The 18,790-nt window shown below is 54.9% G+C and overlaps 1 protein-coding gene and 1 long non-coding RNA gene across 8 annotated transcripts in view; one reads left to right on the forward strand and one right to left on the reverse strand.

Annotated features, from left to right (window-relative positions):
* The window catches only part of ST3GAL3 (ST3 beta-galactoside alpha-2,3-sialyltransferase 3), a 189,228-nt gene extending 188,112 nt beyond the window's left edge, over positions 1 to 1,116 (reverse strand). For all 7 annotated transcript variants that reach the window (XM_074906359.1, XM_074906356.1, XM_074906358.1 and 4 more), the window contains exons 1-2: positions 1,017 to 1,116; positions 93 to 237 (exon numbers count right to left, since the gene is read on the reverse strand). In XM_074906359.1, the coding sequence (XP_074762460.1) occupies positions 93 to 207 (115 nt within the window). In that variant the 5' untranslated portion in view covers positions 208 to 237; positions 1,017 to 1,116. The remainder of the gene's footprint in view (positions 1 to 92; positions 238 to 1,016) is intronic.
* LOC141960623 (uncharacterized) lies at positions 468 to 6,150 on the forward strand. Its single transcript, XR_012633671.1, has 3 exons — positions 468 to 863; positions 4,278 to 4,373; positions 5,644 to 6,150. It is a non-coding gene; the product is annotated as an uncharacterized LOC141960623 (long non-coding RNA).
* The last annotated feature ends 12,640 nt before the right edge of the window (positions 6,151 to 18,790 follow it).

Here is an 18,790-nt window from a genome sequence, read left to right on the forward strand (position 1 = left end):
TACTACTAAGTCAGAACCACCTCAGTACTATTGCAACTATCTAATAGACACTTTAGCGAGCACAGGAACAGTCACAGGATGCTCATACTTACTTGAATCCTCCCATCTGAGAAGGTGCAACTTCCAAGCAGAATAGTACAGAAATCCCAGTACCAGAAAGAGGCAGAGGGCTAGCAGCAGGTTACGCATAAACACCAACAGTCCCATCTTCACATTAAATCTGCTCTTCTACATGACCTGAGGAAGAAAAACAGGTTGAGGTTGGAGCCACCTCCTCCAACAGTTACCCTTCCAAAACATGCAACCCCGTATCCACAACACACAGATCCAAACCTGTGCTCTCCACAAGGTAAAACACACCAGCTACCCAAACCACATCAATGAAATACGAACTACCACCCTAAGCAGCTGCCTTTTTTTTCTTTTTTTTTCTTTTTTTTTTTTTTTTTTTTGGCACAAGGCTAAATGCCAGTCCGGAGAGGCAGGAACGCTATGACAGGGCAGCAGCCCAACTCCCTGCTTGCACTTATGTCCAAGTCAGATAATCAGTCCCAGAACCGCCACAGCCGGCGAGGCCTGGCGAGCACCGCGGTCCTCCCGAGCACAGGAAAGCCCAGACGCGCCACACAGCAAACCCGGAGCACCCAGGGGCGTCCCGGGGGCGTCCCACGGACGGCGGGGCCCGCGGGAGCCGGGCAGCCGGCCGGGGACAGCGCAAGGTCCCGGCGGGACCCCGGGCACGCCGCGGTGAGGAGATGCGCTGCCCTGAAGGCGGGGACGACGCCGGCGGAGCGGGGCCCGCCCGGCCCGAGCAGGACGGCAGCTCGCCGCCGCCTGACAGCTGCCACCGGCCGCCCAGAAGGGTAATCTGAACGGACGCACGGCCGGCGGCAGAGCGCGGGCCGGACACCCCGCCGCCTGCCCGCCCCTCCCCGCCCCGCCGGGCTCCGCTCGCCGAAACGACGGCGGCGGCCGCTGGGGCCGGGCCGGCCCTGCCCGACGCCCCCCCTCCTCACCGGGCAGCCGCCGGCCCTGGGCGCTCGGCCGCCGGCTGCGGCCCCCGGGCGCGGGGCTGCGGGCGCCGCCATGCCGGGCGCGGCGCAGCGGGACCGGCCGCCGCCGCGGCGCTGAGGGGCACAGCGGCCGCCAATGGGGCGCCGGGGCGGGTCGCCGCGCCGCCGGCCCGCCCGCATAGCGGCCGCCGCCGGCCAATGGGGCGGTGCGGGGGGCCGCGCCCGCAGCCTATCGCGGGAGGCGCCCGCAGCCAATGGCGGGCGGGCGCGGGGGGTCGCCGTCGGAGGGGCGCTGCGCAGGGCGGCGGCGCGCATGCGCGGAGCCCTCTCGCGCCCACCCCCAGTCGTCCCGCCAGTCGGGGCAGCGGCGGGGCGCACCGCGCGGGCCCGGCCCCGCGTCACCGCGGCTCGAACCGCCGCTCGGCTCCAGGCACCGCTCTGATCGCCGCACCGCACTGCCCTGGTCACCGCACCGCACTGATCACCGCACCGCTCTGATCGCCGCACCGCACTGATCACCGCACCGCACTGCCCTGGTCACCGCACCGCACTGATCACCGCACCGCTCTGATCGCCGCACCTCACTGATCACCGCACCGCACTGCCCTGGTCACCGCACCGCACTGATCACCGCACCGCTCTGATCGCCGCACCTCACTGATCACCGCACCGCACTGCCCTGGTCACTGCACCGCACTGCCCTGGTCACTGCACCGCACTGATCGCCGCACCGCACTGATCGCTGCACCGCACTGATCACCGCACCTCCCTAATCACCGCACCGCACTGCCCTGGTCACTGCACCGCACTGATCACTGCACCGCACTGATCACCGCGCCGCTCTGATCACTGCACTGCACTGCTCCAGTCACTGCACCGCTCTGCTCTAATCACTGCGCTGCACGGCGCTGCACAGCCCTGCTCTCTCCCATCACTGCACCGCACTGCTCCCTCTCCCCTGTCACTGCACCGCGCTGCCCCCCTCCATCAGTGCACTGCACCCCACCGTTTCCAGTGGCTGCAGGGCACAGCTCTGCACTTCCCCAGTCGCTGCCTGGCATTGCTCCTCATTCAAACCGCTTAACCGCTTCCCCGCCACTCAGTGGCACCTCCAGATGGCTGCAGTGCCTTCAAGAACTCCCCTACACCGTCCTTCCTCCAGGCATGGCACGGCAGGACCCTCCGAGCACTGCACTGCCTGTCAGGCTCCACGTCGTCTCATTGCTCCAGTCACTGCTCTGCACCACACTGCACCTTCCTCCAGCCAAGACACTGCCAAATCTTGCAGTCACTGCAGCCGTCACACTGTACCACACCTCCCTCCTATCCAGCTGCTGCACCCCAACAGCGACAGGGCATTGCCTAGCCTCGAGTCCCTGCACTGAAGTGCACTGTATCTCCCTTCAGTTACTGCAGTGTCCAACCTCTAAGCACTGCTCAGAACAGCCTCTAACCCCTGCGCTGCTCTGCCCAGCCTAGCCTACAGCCACTACACAGCGCCTGCCTTGCTTCCAGTCAGTGCATCACACTGCACCTAGCCATACCACACAGCCCAGTTTAGCACCCAGTCGCTGCCCGGGGTCACCACTTTCACACTATCCTCCAGCTTCTGCAGATTCTCACACCAGTACATACCCAACAAGATCCTGCCCAGCCACTGCATGGCACTGGGTCACCTCCCTGGGCTTCCCAGTGTCGCACAGCCTCCACCACTGGACCACACCAGGCTGCGAGGACCACACTGGGCTGCACACATCAGCTGCCCTCCCACAGCACAGCACAGCTCACACCCTGCAGCCGGGCCCGCACAGCCCTCGGCATGCAGTTCCCATCACGTTACTGTCTCTGCCTTCCCACTGCACAGCTGCCACATGAACACCGCAGTGGTGGGGCCAGCCCCCACCTCACGCTTCCCACAGCCACTGGCCCCACAGCCTTGCTGGGTACCCCTAACACTCATTAGGCATAGGGCAAGTGAGAAACACAAGTATAAGGCAGCACAGGGAAGGAATGATAAAGAGGGAAATTATTAGGCACAGGGAGGGAAAAGTCATCTGAAAGGAAAGAGACCGTAAGGGATAAACCTGCATCTTCAGGACAGCTAAGCAGCTCGAAGATTTCCTGTTTCCACTCTCCATGAGTCACTGATAACACAGGGAAAACAAAAAGGCACGTGAGTTTAAGGGAAGCTAAGATCATGTCCAGTGTGGTGGCAGCTTCCACTGCAGACAAGCCCAGGTGCCAATGCCGACTGGCAGACAGCTCCTTGGATGGTGCAGGGCCGGCTGAGCACTGCCCAAGCCCGCTCCCCAGCTCTCAGTGAGAGGCAGAGCCCACACAGGTTGCAGGGAGAGCTGGCAGGGGCTCACACAGCCCCGTTTCACGGCCAGAAACCCCACTTTGAGTGCAGCACGAGTGAAGTCAATGCAGGTTGGCCACAAGCGTGGCACCCACACAGCCCGGCTGGCAGAGCTGTCACGCTTCTCTGCAGAGACATGGGGGAGACAAGTGCCGCACTAACATCCTATTAGGTTTTTTGGATACCAACAACTTCTAGATGCAGCACAGGAGACAAACAGACTCATGCCAACACCCAGGTATCACCAGCACAAATATACCCCCAAGTAGGTGCATGGAAAGGGCCCAGGACCACATCCACACAGCCCCATCCATCTGCAGGTTTGCCCCCCTGGCTGCTGCCTGCGCCAACCCGCAGCTCCCCAGGGCTGACCCACTCAGGACGTTGGTCACTCTCACCCGGCTGAGGCAGCTCCTTCCCTCTGGCTTCACCACAAGCCAGCAGCCAGGGACCGGCTGGGCAGCCTCCTCTGCTGGCCCCGGCTCAGCCACGGGGCTCATTTCCTCCAATAACCCCACCGACTCCTGCACTGCGTCACGTCTGGCTGGAGCCGTTTTGCTTTACAAACACTTGCTTTATGCCTGATCCTCTTTGACTCTTCATCCGTGTAAGCTGGGTCTCTTCTCCCTGCCTTGACCCCCTGTGCCCCGGTGACACGGAGCTGCCCGAGACGCCTGCCACCTCCGTGCCGCATCTCCAGCCATCCTCAAACCTCACCTAAACTGCCCCGGCTCTACTGCTTGCGCACTCAGAGCTTAAAGCCTGCGGTCTGCAGGCAGAGCGGGTGATCTGCTTTTGATGATGAGATAAGCAGGGACCTACAGCAGGAAGCCAGATAACGACAAGGCTGGGGCTTGCTCCTGAGCCTGCATTTGTCACTTGGAAACTCTACCCCCTGTTATCAGGTGTCAGTGTGCTGGAAAGAGCCCAGGATGAAGTCACGCTGCTTGCCAGCCTGGAAGAAACTCAAGAGGCGAGTGCCGTGCATCTCTGGAAATCAGGTACCAGCTCCTGGCAGCTGTCTAACAGCCATGTGATGAATTAAGGCAATGATTAGTGGAGTGATTTGGTTTGAGTAGCAGGACTTCAGTCTGAACATGTTCCTACTTAGCTTACACGTTTCATTCGCAGGCAGATGTCAAGCTGGATGTTGCTAGGAGATCGACAGCAGGGGAATAATTAAGTCTGATTGAATCCTATCGTATTGCCGTGTCGCTTTCCAGAATGCTCTGGAGCTTTTCAAAGCCAAACTGACCAAATGAAAGGGCAAGACCTGTAGCCCATCCTACTCAACAGAACCCACTTGCGGCTGACCCGCTGAGCCCGTGGCTGTCCACGTGTCTGCAGAGCATTTCCCGGAGCAATGCTGGCCACGAGCTAAGAAAAAAAAGGCTCTGGCAAAGGGCATGGCTGATGGCTGTGTTAGCAGATAACACAGGACAGTCAGGACCAGTCGCTGCCTAGAGTAGGCAGTAAGGGGTCCTACATCCCATGTCTCTACAGCAACCCTGCGTGCTGCTTGGGGTGCTCATGTTGGATTAGACATAAGCCAGTGCCCTCAGCACATATAACACACCTGGTTCAAAGCTGTGCAAGGGGCCAGGAGCTGGTTCGGCCGCTCATGTCCCCAGTGGGGCTTGGGCACATCAGGGTGACCATCAGCAAAGTTTCCTCCTTCCCCTTCCTCTAGAAGGAGCCCGCCTGGGGCATGCCAAAATTGCTCTGCAAATGCACGTCACATGTGGTGCTGAGCAGCACAGGGCGTTCCTGCTGAAATGATGCCTGCTTGTTTTTTTCTTTCATGGTGGCTGAGCCACACATTATATGGAGTGACACATAAAAGTAAATAACAGCTACAGGTTCTTTTCCCATCAGTAAATAAAGTTTTGCTGTAACTATCTGCATCAGTTGCCAAACACACACACACGTCAGTCTCTGGACTCACTCTGTAGCGAGACTGCTAATCTCATTTTGACTCTCTGCCCTATAAAAATTCTCATTCTAATACGCACACTGTAATCCTTGCCCTCAAATTACATGTCATCAAATCAGACCTGATACTAATTAATGTAGCATTTTATTACTAATTAAATACCACTAAATACCACAGCAAATATCTCTTTCCAGTAATGACTAGATAGAGATTACCTCTTCTGATGCATAGGCTTGGGAAATGCAATCTGGGCTGTAACACACTCATATTTGGGCTTTATCTCTCCGGCCAAACTTGTTTAATCTCACACACTCATTACATATTATTCTTAAACACAGGCTCTGTGCTGAGCGTGATCAGTCTGTGGACAGCACTTTACATTTCTGGTGCGCTGGCTACTCTAAGAACAGAAAATGTTAAAACAGCATCAGCAGCAGGCCCACACAAAACAAGCTAAAACAAGCTGAACTTGGCTGAAAAATCCTGCCACCCTCCAGATGTTTTCAACAGCAAAGAGCCACACTTACCACTACGGGTGCAGGTAAACACCCAGAGCCTGCCTGGATGGCTCCCCGAGCACTCTGCCTGACTGGACCAGGCTTCGCAGGGTCTTCCTCAGATGAAGTGATCCAGTGGTCCCGCCTGACACACGGCCGTGCGAGTGCGAGCAGCCGGCCAGCGCACCACTCAACAGTTCGGCTCCTTGCATTAATTCCAATACGCTATGTTTGGTTCACGCATATTTTCCAAGAAAGGAGGTAGGCTTGATTTGAAGACAAGCGTTGGAGACTCCCACCTTTCTGGGTCTGTTTCAGGAGTCCCTCACCCTCACGTTCAGAAGAGCATCCCACATCCCTGCGTCTGGCTTCAGCTTGCAGACGTACCATTTTGTTCTGCCTTCTGCTTGATTAAAGAGCCTTTCAGAGCCTGGCATTTTGTCTTTGTGACACTACACATATGCTGCAAGCAAACCCCCTCTCATCTATTTTTCTGATAAGCTAAATATACCGAGTCACTTAATTCTCTTACTGCCAGGCTTTTCCTCCCACCCTCAAGCGATTTTTTGCATTTCTGCTCTACACAGCCTCTGATTTTCCTGAATCCTTTTCAAGATGTAGAATCCCACAATGAGCCTCCCTAATGCTTTGACACAGGGATTAAATCCACCTTTTCTTTTTCTCTGTCTCAAAGGGCTCTGTTGGTCCTTTCTGCCACAGCATCAGACTAAGCATTCAGGCAGGATTGTCACAAATCTTTTCTGCATCCACCCCTGGCAGGTTAGAGCCACCTGGGCTGACCAGCACGTGTCTCAGCTGCACATCCAGGACGCTGATGCATGGAGTTGGAGGGAACGGGACACCTCCATTCCCACACACCTCCCTCACCCTGTCCCAGGATCATGGATGTCATGGCTGCCTCTCCAGTATCGTCCCAGAGCAGTCTGCAAAGGTGGGCTTGCACCCACAGCATGCACTACATGGGGTGCCATGCCTGCAGGTCCTCAGGGGGCTGAGAGACTGTCTGCAGGCAGAGTCTGGTGGGATTTCTTTCTGGCTAGTGGTTGTTTAACCTGGGCAGCCCATGTCTCCTCTTGCCAGCATGCTGATGCAGGTTCCTGTAGCCCACTGAGGTCTGGATGCAGACCCCACTGCAGGGGAGAGGGGTGCCACATTTGGGGGGGCTTAGGGACTTGAGCCTGGCAGGCAGGAGGAAGGTTTGCTGAGCCCCAGCTAGCTCTGCAGGAGCAGATCCCGGCCCTCAGTAGGTTACTGTGCTGTGAAAGAGAGGAGAGAGCAGAACCAAGTGGTGCCTGCTGGCATCCAGACTGGTTTGAGTGTGATGTCGGGGAAATATTTCACAATGCCTCTTAACATTTTACCCAACCTGCTCTCAGTGACAACAGTCACTGAGGAATCTGGTGCACCGCCTAGTTACTAGGCTGCACAGCACGAAAACAGCCTCTCAAAAATAATAAACTGGGTGGAGTTTCCATCTTTAATTCTGCCCCTTAAAGAAACCAGCTCAAATAGTCTTTATATCTTTGCCATTCGAAGGGTTTTCTTTCTCCCCAGCAGCCCCCTCAGTGAAGCTGCCTGAGACCTGGGAGCAAAATAGGGAATCTTTCCCAGCCCACGTGCCACCGTCGGATGTCACAGTGTGCTTCCTTGTGCCGGTGCTGTGGGAACCTGGAAGGAGCCCAGCTCTGGCTGTGCCTGCGCTGCCTCTCCGAAGCCAGAAGCACATAACTGGATTGCTGCCCTTGAGTTTCTGTGGTCATTGCTGAATAAACCTGAATTTCAGAGACGGTTAGGGCTGTGATGGCCATGGACCCCCATGGGCTCATCCTGAGCCCTCCAGCCAGGCATTACCCTGTCCCTTTTCATGCCATAAAAATAGCTGAAAGTAGCAGCCAGAGCAGGCAGGTACCATCCAGCCACTGCCTCCTCTCAAACGGGTATGGCAGGGGTGACCCCATCTCACGTGCTGTTGTGAAGGGGAGGGAATTTGGCACAGCAGCGGCACAAGGAGAGGCTGCAGCTCCCCAAACCAGCCACGTTCGTGCCACAGGCCCAGGTAATTCGCAAACAACATTTTGATGACATAAAGATCAGCCCTCCTAAACACACATGTTAATGTTTAACAAATACTTGACTGACCAGAGGCCAGAGTAATTCAAAGAGCCAAAGCAATGGGCAGAGAAACAGCAGAGAGACCCAGACTGCTGCTGGGGAGGTAAAAGCACAGCTAAGAGCATCCTGAGTGCTGTATTACACAGCACGGACCTTGCAGGGAAACTCCTCTCTGGGCAAAAGGAAAGGTCTGACTGGTGAGAGCAGAGGCATCTATAGAGTACACTTTGCTTTCTCCACTATCATCAGCAAGACATAGGATTTTAATTAGAAGTATGTATTTTGAAGAATTAATAAGGCTTACAGTAGATTAACATCTACGTACATTGACAGGTAGGTTTTGAGACCTGTCAGTGAGCCAAGTCTTAATGGGAAGACATGAACAAGCAGTGTACCTAGACCCCCAGTGACCGTTTCCTGGTCGTGCCATTTTATTAAATCAGTTGTCTAGATGACAAGATAAAGTCATACATTTGTGGCTGATAAAATACTGAACAGGCTGCTTGCTTCTACAGCATGACCTGAACGGCCTGATAAAATGATCACAGTCCACAGCACAGTGGGCTGCAAAGGAAGGTTTTTGGGACCAGAGAGGACAGGCTGTACCATAGGGTGGAGGATCTCATGGAAAGAAAGGCAGGTGCTGGAATTAAGACAAAAAAGCCAAAAGAGAGAGCTGTCCCCCTACACAACGGCTGCTATGAGCCTGCATCTCAGCACCTTGGCTCCAAGAGCCATGAGCCAGAGGCACACAGAGGGGATTTCTGAGCAGACACATGGCAGTGCTTGTGCCTCTACAGCTCTGGCAAAGCCAGCTTGATATCTGGTCCAGCTCTCCAAACTTCAGAACCGACACAGAAATCCTGAGGAGCAGCAACACCAAAACAAAAAAGGAGCCAAGGCTTGGAAATGCGGAAAATAAGGCCGTGCGAGATGTGAGGAGTGTGGGCTACGCCACTGCCCCTAGAGAAGGTCTCTTCGCTGATGGGGGGGAGAGAGCACTGCTACGGGCAGCGTGTTAGCCTGGCAGAGGGAAGTGAGGGATCTGAAGGTGAGGAGGAGTTGAAGACAGAAAAACTCAACCTTGAAATTAAGTACTTTTCTTTGCAGCACGGTTACTGAAGGCTGTGGGGGCAGCCATCCCCGCCACCCAGCAGCTCACAAATAAGACTAGATGGTCTCAACTTTTAATTTAATTTTTTGATACCTGTGGCTTGGGCATGAAGAAGGGCTGCTGCCTGGTCATGCTTGCTGTTTCACCCTGATCCTTACACATCCTTAGGTTCATTGCTCCTGATCTGTCCAAGCAGCTCCAGCAGCAAAGAAGAAGCCAGGACTGATTCTCACATGCCAGAGAAGGCACCGGGGAGGGTGCAGGGGGGCTCAGCCTGAGGACAGTCTCACTCACCTGCTCCTCCTGCTCATGCACATGTTTTTCTAAAACCAGGCATGACAGCCTGACCTGGCTCCACGGCATTATACTGCACTCAGGTGCAGGCAGGCTGCCTGCAGCACTGAGCATTGCCAGCCCTTTACCCAGGGAATGCTGTGTTTCCAGACTGGACTTTCAGTACTTAATTACACTGGAGCAAGCAAGCCCTTGTGCACCTTCAGCTGGCCCGTTGTGGTGATGGAGCCACATGGCCACAGGTTCCCCTTTCCAGCCTTTTCAACCTGAACCCCATATCATCTCCACTGCTCCCTGATGCCTGGTGAACTGAAGCCTCTGAACCCGAGTAACACACCAGCAATGCAGCAACCAGCTCTGTTGCTTGTACTGGTCTCTCCCACACGTGCCCAAGTGCCCTGGTGCCAAAACCCACAGCGTAAGCACAGCAGGCCATGGCTCTGCTGGTTCAGTCCCCACTTCAGATTTATAAGCCTTCCACATTTGTGTCACTCTGATCTTTTCCTCGTGTGCCCTGAGGAAATGGCTGGGAGCCAGTGTTGGTCCCAGGTGAGCTGTGCTCCCGCAGCAGCTGAGTTGCGCCCTGCTTGAAATTTCATGATGTCATTTGTCACAGTTTCAGACACAAATCATGGCTATGTGCCTTTTCTTTTTGCCAGACTGGGGCAGAACTGATAGCATGAGTACTAGCACATTTCTTTGGACCAACTCATTTCACAACACATTTGCTGGCCCCATTTCTTGCAAAAGGCACCAATTTTGTGACACAGCCTGTGCAAGTTGTACTGCAGGCTGGTGGGCCACACTGCCATGGTAAGCAGCTCCCAGGGCAAGTTTTGTCTGCAAAGCAGCAGGCTGCACTCCCTGTGGGGGTGAGTGCCCTTTCTCAAAACCCACTGTGAGGCACCAAGGACATCAAAACCTCTCCGTTTGCACAGCCATGTGCCCAGAGTGAAATCATTCTTTGCAGCATCCTACCACCTGTTCACCCAATACTGGGGCAAGCATGGTGCTCAGGAAAGGGCCAGTCCCTGGGAAGGTGGTGGGAGGAGGTGCCAGAGCTGTTGGTGCAGGTCCTTCATCCATGGGCATGAGAGCCTGGCACGAAGTGCTGAGCTAGCAGGGGCCCAGCCAATGCAGCCCTCTGTGTCCCAGTGCCAGCCCCACTCCTGGGTGCTGAGGCTTATCTGCTCCCTCTTGAGAAAGAGAAGGAAGGAGAGGAGCCACCCAGCACAGGGCGGGCCATAAGGCAGAGCAGGGCCAGTGTGGGAGGGTGTAGGGGCTGGGTGTGTGGCGCTGCAGGACATGGCCAAGGTCTGGTGCTCTGCTGAGGGGCACAAACACGCTGTGTTTTAGATATTCAGCATTTGTGGCAACCTGTGTTTTCTTGCACCTGCTTCGCCTAACGAGGTAGCACAACTGGGGCTGGCAGGACCCAGGCTAACAGCAACCATGAAGAGGCAGCTGCCGGCCCCAGGCAGGGGACACAGACAGAGGGGGTGCTGCTGCAGCACACCAAACCTCTCTGGGTACATCACCAGCTTTTGCACAATCCCACAGTAGAACAGGACTAGAGGAACACTAAGATCCTCTTGTAGCAAGGGGGGTCCTAAACAGTGTGTGTGCAGAGCTACCAGCCATGGAGAACTCTGTCCCTGTCCCAGCAGCCACAGGGGACAGCCAGGGCAGCAGGTCCCTCATTTCCCACACACTGCAGCTCGGAGGCAGCTGCAGCCCCCCCCAAGCCAGCCACAAGAAGGCAGGGACAGAGCTCAGCCTCTCCAGCAAAGCTTCCCCACCCTCTTCCCCTTAGAAACCAACTCCCTGTGCCGCAGTGGAGGGAGTATGAACTTTCTGAGGCCATCACCTAGACCACAGCTACACTGGGGCAGGCTGGCAGGTCCACAGGGCCAGGCAGAGGTGGCTGCTCAGGGCTGGAGCTTTCCAGGCTTCAGTAACCAGTCGAGGGAGGTTCACACCTGCAGCAGGACTGGTCCTTCCAACACAGGGATGGGGGAAACTAACCACAGCAAGGTGTTGACGTCCTCTCTCTCTCAGAGCAGAGAGTTCCTGGTGAATGGGGTAGATTAGCACAACTGATTTGCACAGCAGCCCAGACAAGTCCTGTGTTCAGTGTCCAGCACCTGTAACCCATGTGGGTTGGCGTGTGAGCCCTGGTGTGAAGCTGGGCAGAGGAACCTGCCCCAGCGCAGCTCTCCTCTGCCCCAGCCACAGACCCCGGCACTGCTGGGAGTGTTGGGCTTTTTCCCCCTCTGCCAGCACCCAGGACACAGACCTGGTTTGTCACTGTCACCTGCTAGCACTCCCAGCTCTGGACATGAGCCCAGAGCACCAGGCACCTGCTTCACGCCAGGCATCTCCAGCAGTGCTGGGGGACCAGCTGCAGACAGGCTTGGTCAAGGGGACAGTCTCTTACCCCAGACCTCCCCCCCTCCAGCATCTTACCACAGAGTCACCTCTGACTCATCACTTTGTGCCAACTGTGTCACCACACAGGGATCTGCCCCAAAGGGGAGTTTTTGATCCCTTTCTCCATAACGCTTTTCTGAGCCTCAGGCCCTGCAGAAAAGTAAGGCTCCTCAGCTGGAGGGGGGGTTCCCCATTTTTGCAACAGCAAGTGACCATGTGCGAGAGTGTTGCTGCCCACACTTCAGACCCACAGCATGATCTGATCAGATACCTCCCTCCTTCTCTTCTTCTTCACAAGCCAGGAAACATCCTCAAGCTCAAGAGCCAGTGAGACCTGGGCGATACATTAAACTGCTCTCTCAAGAGCAGTGAAGCTGTGCAAGTCCAGGAAGGGGAGGATGGAGGTATCCTGCACCAGTAGCTGCTCCCAGCAAGCCCACAGCCACAGCACACACGCAGTACTGCTTTTCCGGGGGGGGATGGTTGTGGCTCCAGCCCCCGGTGCACTGTGGCCCTGAGCAGCCTTGCGGGAGGCCCACGCTCCTCCCATCGCACCAGGCAGCTGCGGCTGGAAGAGGCATCTCGTGGTCCGGATGCGAAGCGAGCCTGTCATCTCTCCCTCATCAGCACAGCCAGACCTAAAAATATCCCAGGAGTGGGCCGATGGTGGCTGTGCTACAGTCTCCATTACGCAGATGGAAATGGCAGGTCCCTGCCAGAGCACCCGGGGCAGCGCCAGCTCCTCTGCCCTGCACCCGTACAGGGTATTGGGATCCTGTGCCGTGCCCCGGTAATCCCTGTAGTGGAGGCGAGCCAGGGACAGAGCGTGGCACAGAGCATCCCAGCCAGGCACAGCATCACTGCTGGGGCTGTCCCAGCCAAGGGGAGAGCAGCAGCGCCACATGCATCATCCCTCCTGTGTCCATGGGACTAATCAGGGAGAGGAAGAGGGGAACAGGGGGTTTGACAGCCTGCTGCCATGAACCCCTAACAGTGATAAGACAGGGTGCTGCCCAGACACCCCATAGCAAGTGGAAAGTGCAGCCAGCCAGCCAAGCTGTCAGCTCTGCAGGTGCAAGTGCAGCGAGACACGGAGCCGGAGGGCAAGTCATGGCGAGGCGGGGCAGCTGCAGCAGGAGAGCAGGCTCAGCCCTCCTCTCACAGGAAAAGCCAGAGAAGCAGAGGAGCATGGCTGAGCTTGCAGCCTGTCCGGAAAGAGGGCTGGCCTTGCGCCCTGTAACAGGACAGCAAAGGACAAAGCCATCAGCTCCTCCCTTTCCATCCTTGCACGTCCCAAGCCCACAGGGCCAGTCAGTGAGCATGGCTGCTGACACTGAGAGTCAGGCAATCGTTCATCCAATAAACCCAACTGAGTGGGAAAAGTAGCAGAGACACTGCTGGAGGAGCCAGGAGGGACACGCCAGCTCTCATAGGAATGGCTTACAGGATAGAAGCACGAATTCAGTCCCAAGCAGAGACTCTGGCTCTGTGACACAGACTCATGTCCAGTAGGCAGAACCCATGCCTTATCCTGGGGATGCTGGTGGGTCAAGGCAGGAGGGAGGGCTGCTTTGGGACTGTCAGAGCTACTCTACAGATGGCGGCAGGTTCACCAACCCATCCCCAAGCTGGCCGCACACCAGCCCAGCGTGCCCACGAGAGCTGCCGCCCAGGAGGAGCCCATGGTTGGGGCAGGCCACACCGTGGCAGAGTAAACACTGGCCCCGCAGCACTGCCTTTGCAACAGGCAACAGGCTTCTTCAGAATCAAGCCCTACATGTGGATTAGGAGCCCAGGATCATGCAGGGGCTGACAAGCTCCTACCCAGCTGCTCTGCCAACTGCTGTCTGAGCTGTCCTGGCACCCCAATCCCATCAGCAGCCATGTTGTCCCTCTGTAACCATGTCCTCTCTCTCACTTCAGAGATGGTCAGCAAAATATCTGTCGACCCTCCTCCCAAAGCAGCAGCACTCAGGGCACAAGATCTAACCGTCCAGCCCAGCATCCCACAGCCCTCTCAAGCACATGAGCCCTTACTCACTTGCCTTCAGGATGCATTTCACATGCTTTCAGCCACTAGACTTGAAGCACCCTCTGCATTCACCACCACTGTGCATGACTGCGCTGGGGTACATGAAGCACATCAGCACCCACGTAGGCCCTCTGCCAGCTCATGTGTGGCTGCAGGGACTGTGGAAGAAGAGGGCTCAGGGCAGCCCTGTCCTCTGGTGCAGCATCCCTCCCGGCAGCATGCAGACACAGCTCAAGGAAGTTCCTCTGGCCTCCAGGATACCAGCCTAAGGGCCCACTGCAGCCAACACCACCATCTCCACTGCTGGGCAGGTACCGGGAGACCCACCATGTGCACCCAGCCCAGCCCACAGGCAGCGTGACTGCTTCCTGCCCTGAGCCACAAGACCCACTCCCTCCATCCGGACGTCCCCTGGTGCTGTGCTGTCCAAGAGGGCCCGCCTGCTGCTCCAGCCCACAGCGAACCCACGCTGATTTCATCCCAGCCCAGCTGGTGTCCCCAGGATGTCACAAGCATCACTGACCCCAAACTTGAAGCGCCACCCCACCCCACGCTGTGCTTTCATCAGAGCCCAGGCCAGCAGGGCAACACTCCCAGCACAGCCAAACCTCTCCCGGGCTGGTGACCCCGGGCAAAGGCAACACCGGCCGGGCAGCACCTCCCAGAGGGACAGGCTCCAGGAACAGGCCTGCCTTGCCGCTCCCCACACCGGGACCCTTGGCAGCTCCCAGAGCCCCTGCAGAGCGTTGCCAGGGAGCAGAGACCTGAGCCATCTCACCTGCTTGCAGGGCTGCGGGACAGGTTGCGCTGGGAGAGGGGCAAGACTGGAACATCTCTGAGGCACCGGGCAGGGCCCAGCTGTAGCCAGGCATCTGTTCACTGGGAAGGGGAAAGTCTCCCCCAGCACGTATCAGGCACCTCCCAAAAACGCTGCACAAGGGCTCTTCTGTCCAGCAGCTCCCAGAGGAAGGATTGAGGTGCTCCAGCCTGCCTGGAGAAGGCGTGCAGATCTGCTGTGAGAAATGAGGACAGTCCAGCCCCCAGGCACTGGCCCCACAGCCCCAGCCCCGCACCTCTCGCTGGGAACCATCCGTGCAGCCTCAGCACAGCACAGCCAGCACACGACTGGAAGCTGCTCGTTCGCAGAGTCTGCACATCAGGGCTGCCCCCACAAATTGACAGGGACTGGCGGACAAAGGTAGGAGGGACCTCAGGCAGCATGATCCAGAGCAGCAGTGCAGGAGCTGGGCTCCTGGGGAAAGATCCCTCAGCACACTGGTGCCAAAGTGATGCCCCACACAAGTGAGAGTGCAGTCCAGAAAAGGCAGAGCAGAGGGACAGGAGAGACCTCGCTACACTGTACCTTAGTAGGGCTCACCTGGAGAAGCCCTGGGCTCGGCTGGAGAAGGCGAGGAGTGAGAAGCCCTTCCTCGAGCTGGCCCATCAGGTGCTGACGTGCCTGGCTCCCAGCCCAGCAGCTCGAAGCCACGCAGCTCCCATCAACGCTGTCTTTCTTCTCCCTGCCGCACAGCCCTTGGCAGCCCCTCAACTGCTCCGGCTGGGGAGGGAGAAGAGCCAAAGTCTGTTTTTCTGTCCCTTTCCCCTTGCCAGGCTCTGCACAGCACTGAGGGCCCAAGTTGGGGCCTCCCTGCTGGGCACAGTGCTGCAGACCCCTGCTCCTACATGGATCCAAGAGGAGCCTTCAGCTCCAATCAGCAAGAAAAAGCAAAGCTGGCTCCAGTCCCACTGCAAGGACAGCCATGGGTCCAAGCAGGATGCCCCATGTTACCTCCATGCATAGAAGGGAAAAAGGCAGAATAAGAGCATTAACTCCCCTGCCAGTCCCCGTGGACACCAGCTGTTAAATGGTGTTTGGAAACATCTATCCATCTGGAAATGGGAAAGGCAGAAGGGACTCAGGACAGACCCATCTCTGGCTGCCAACACAACTGCTCCCTTCATCCTGCCCTGGCTCTGCTGTGCCTGGACAAGCAAAAGCTGCGTCCCTGCTGTGGAGCCAAGAGGCCTGGGCAGCTATCCACCGCAGGCAACCACAGCTCCAACCAGACAGGCTGCTAAGCCCTTCGGTGTAGCTGCTCCTCATTGCCAATTTCCTTGCTCTCAGCAGAACGATCTTGTATCTCCAGCAGCAGCACACCAGCATCATACACCTCTCCTATTTTCCACAGGACCAGCTGCAAGTTAATAGGTCCTCTGCACAAGCAACCTGCAGGCAGTCAGCACCCACCACCCACACTGAAGGAACCCATGTTCTGCACTCAGGATAGAGTCACTTTTTTTTTTTTAATTGCTTGTGGCCATCAGTAATGAAGTTTGAGTTAAGCCCTGTTGTGAGAATAGGCACAAAAATTAACCCAAAAGGTGCAGAGATATTGTATTCAAGAGACACAGCAGGACTTGAGGAAACAAGAATCCAGGCATACTACCCAATATCCAACCGACATTCACAACCATCTCATCCTCATTTCTGAAGCTTCTCTGGACGCCTATGGGTACAACACCCTGCCTCCCTTAATTCAGCCAGACTGTGGACTTGATTCTTGAAGTAGTTCACTTTGGTCTATAGCATACTTGTATGTAAGGTGTCCAAAACCAGGGCAGCATCACAGCGCAGTCACAGGTACTGCTTGGACATGAGACTGGCTGGTACAAGTTCTTGAGCTGCCAAGACAGGTCTCTTCTAACTCTAAATGGAGGAATTCAGTCTGGATATGAAAACATTCCAGCACACTAGCCACTCACCTTGCCTACAGCACGTGAGGAGGCAGCTCTTCCTTCAGCCAGCAGCGTGGATAAAGACGAGAGCATCCCAATTTCTGGCGGGCTGTGTCCTCCTGCAGCATGTACACCGGGTACGCCAGACAGTGACTCACGTGGGATTAACTCCCCCAGCTAAGGTGGAGGAGCCCAGACAGCAGTCCTACTTCACTTCTTTCTTGCATTGTGTACCAAAGGTGTTCACAGCCCACTAGAACCATTCATAAAAGTGAGAACTTTTCTTAAATGCAGAATTACAGGCCAAGGACACCTCTCCTTCACTCAGTTTTGTCTAGAAACTAACACACATACTATACCATTTAAATCTTTTTCCAGTACCATCCCACACATTTCCCTCGTTCGCTAGGTGCTGTCAGAACAGTTTTAACTTCAGCGTTGTAGCATTACTCATGCTGCAGCAAGGAGGCTGTGGCGATGTTTCTGCATGGATCTGTCACGAGTTCTTCAAAAGATAGCATCAGGTGAATGTTTCCCATTCCTCTGTAGACCATTCTGGTGAGGTCAAAGGAAACTACTGACACACACTGCCAGTTATGCTCATTACTGGACTCTCACCCCATCTGAAGTGTTGCAGTTTTCACTCAATCTGAAGGAGAAATCTAAAGCTGCTAAACAGCTTTAACAGCAACGCAAAAAAATGAAGAATGATTATGGGAAAAGAGGAAAAAGGCTTATTTTGACTTTTAGCGATACCCCATGTTGTTCATGTGGAATCTAAAATACTACACACTTTACAGTAACCTAGTGCACACACTTAAAGGTTCTATGCAATGTCTACAAATTTGTCAGGGAAAAGGACACGTTAACATTTTCCCAAACTACAAAAGCTGGCTCCAGGAATACCTGGCACTTTTGGGTCCAAAGATATGCGCTGAAAGAATGCAATGAATAAGCAATTTACTCAAGGTCACTTGGTGTATCACTAACAAAAATCCCTGAGCTAAGGTAGAAGAATCTCCTTTCCTTGATGGCTAGTTCAGCAAGTCTTAACCAGCACTGTGAAATTCAAGAATGAACACCAAAGAACAGAGCTGTTTGATTCTGCACCCAGGTCAGATTTTCTGATGACTCGTCTTCTGGCACTGCCACTCTCAGCTATGGAGGGAACCTGAGGCAACTCAGCTCTTACTGCAGATGTGTCAGGTCTGTACTTCCAATGAGGAGGAATGACTCTGGCTCTGTCCCCATTCTAGTTGAACAGCCATGCTGGACTGAGTACTTAAATAACAAAACTGCTTAGTGTCTCTGAAAGACACCCCAGAACTCACCAGATAAACATTAAGGAGATGAGTATTAGAAAGGAATAACGCTAATAGAAAAGTTAGAAGCATGATGAGAATTTCCAAGTTACATTGCTTTAGTTCTTAAATTAGTCTACAGATTGTCCATTTTGAAATTAGATTTATTATTTGACCAAATTGAAAACAACATACAGGCTACCAGAGTCTTGATTTCATCTCATGTTTGCATTAAAAAAAACAAGCACAACTGCAGACATGTCAGACAACAGGAGCCCAGTTAGAGAATGGAAGAACAAAGATGCACTGGAAGCCTTGGGATATGTGGCTATGCTCCTCAAACAGTGCAGAATCAATTCAACCCAGCTCAAAACACTGGGAAGAGAGAGAAGGAGCAAGAAGAATGGGTCCTACTACTGATGGTACTGTCTCTGGTCATCTGAGGGGTCTGCTGATGGAGAAAAAGGTCTCCTAGAAGTCCAGCCACAGGCAGAAACATTACTGCAATCAGATGCTTTACAAAGAATAAAGTCACCTTTTTAAACCTTATAAAAAGTAATCACTGGCTTGCCAAGCTCATCCTGAATTACGGGCAAGCCACTATTTATTTATACTAAAAATGCTATTTATGGGTCCAACCTGAACCAGTCACAGATGGAAGCTTCATGAAAAGTGAAGTGAGGAGGTCTACTGCCTGCAGCATCACATGCAATGGACCCAAGGAAGGGCCATCAGAGCTCCTGTGGGGCATACATTGAGCATGATTTCCTGCTGAACACATTCAAGAAGCACCTGCCTAGCTGATACTCTGGCAGCACCTTGCCCTCACTGGAATGATGCTGTAACAGGGATAAATATCCTTCCAAAAACAAACCACTGGAGAAAATTATTATCAGTCAAGATCAAAGTACAGGTAACGGAAAGCATATGTACCTTTGAGACAGCTGC

This window comes from Athene noctua, chromosome 5, assembly GCF_965140245.1.
Source record: "Athene noctua chromosome 5, bAthNoc1.hap1.1, whole genome shotgun sequence".
NCBI lineage: Eukaryota > Metazoa > Chordata > Aves > Strigiformes > Strigidae > Athene > Athene noctua.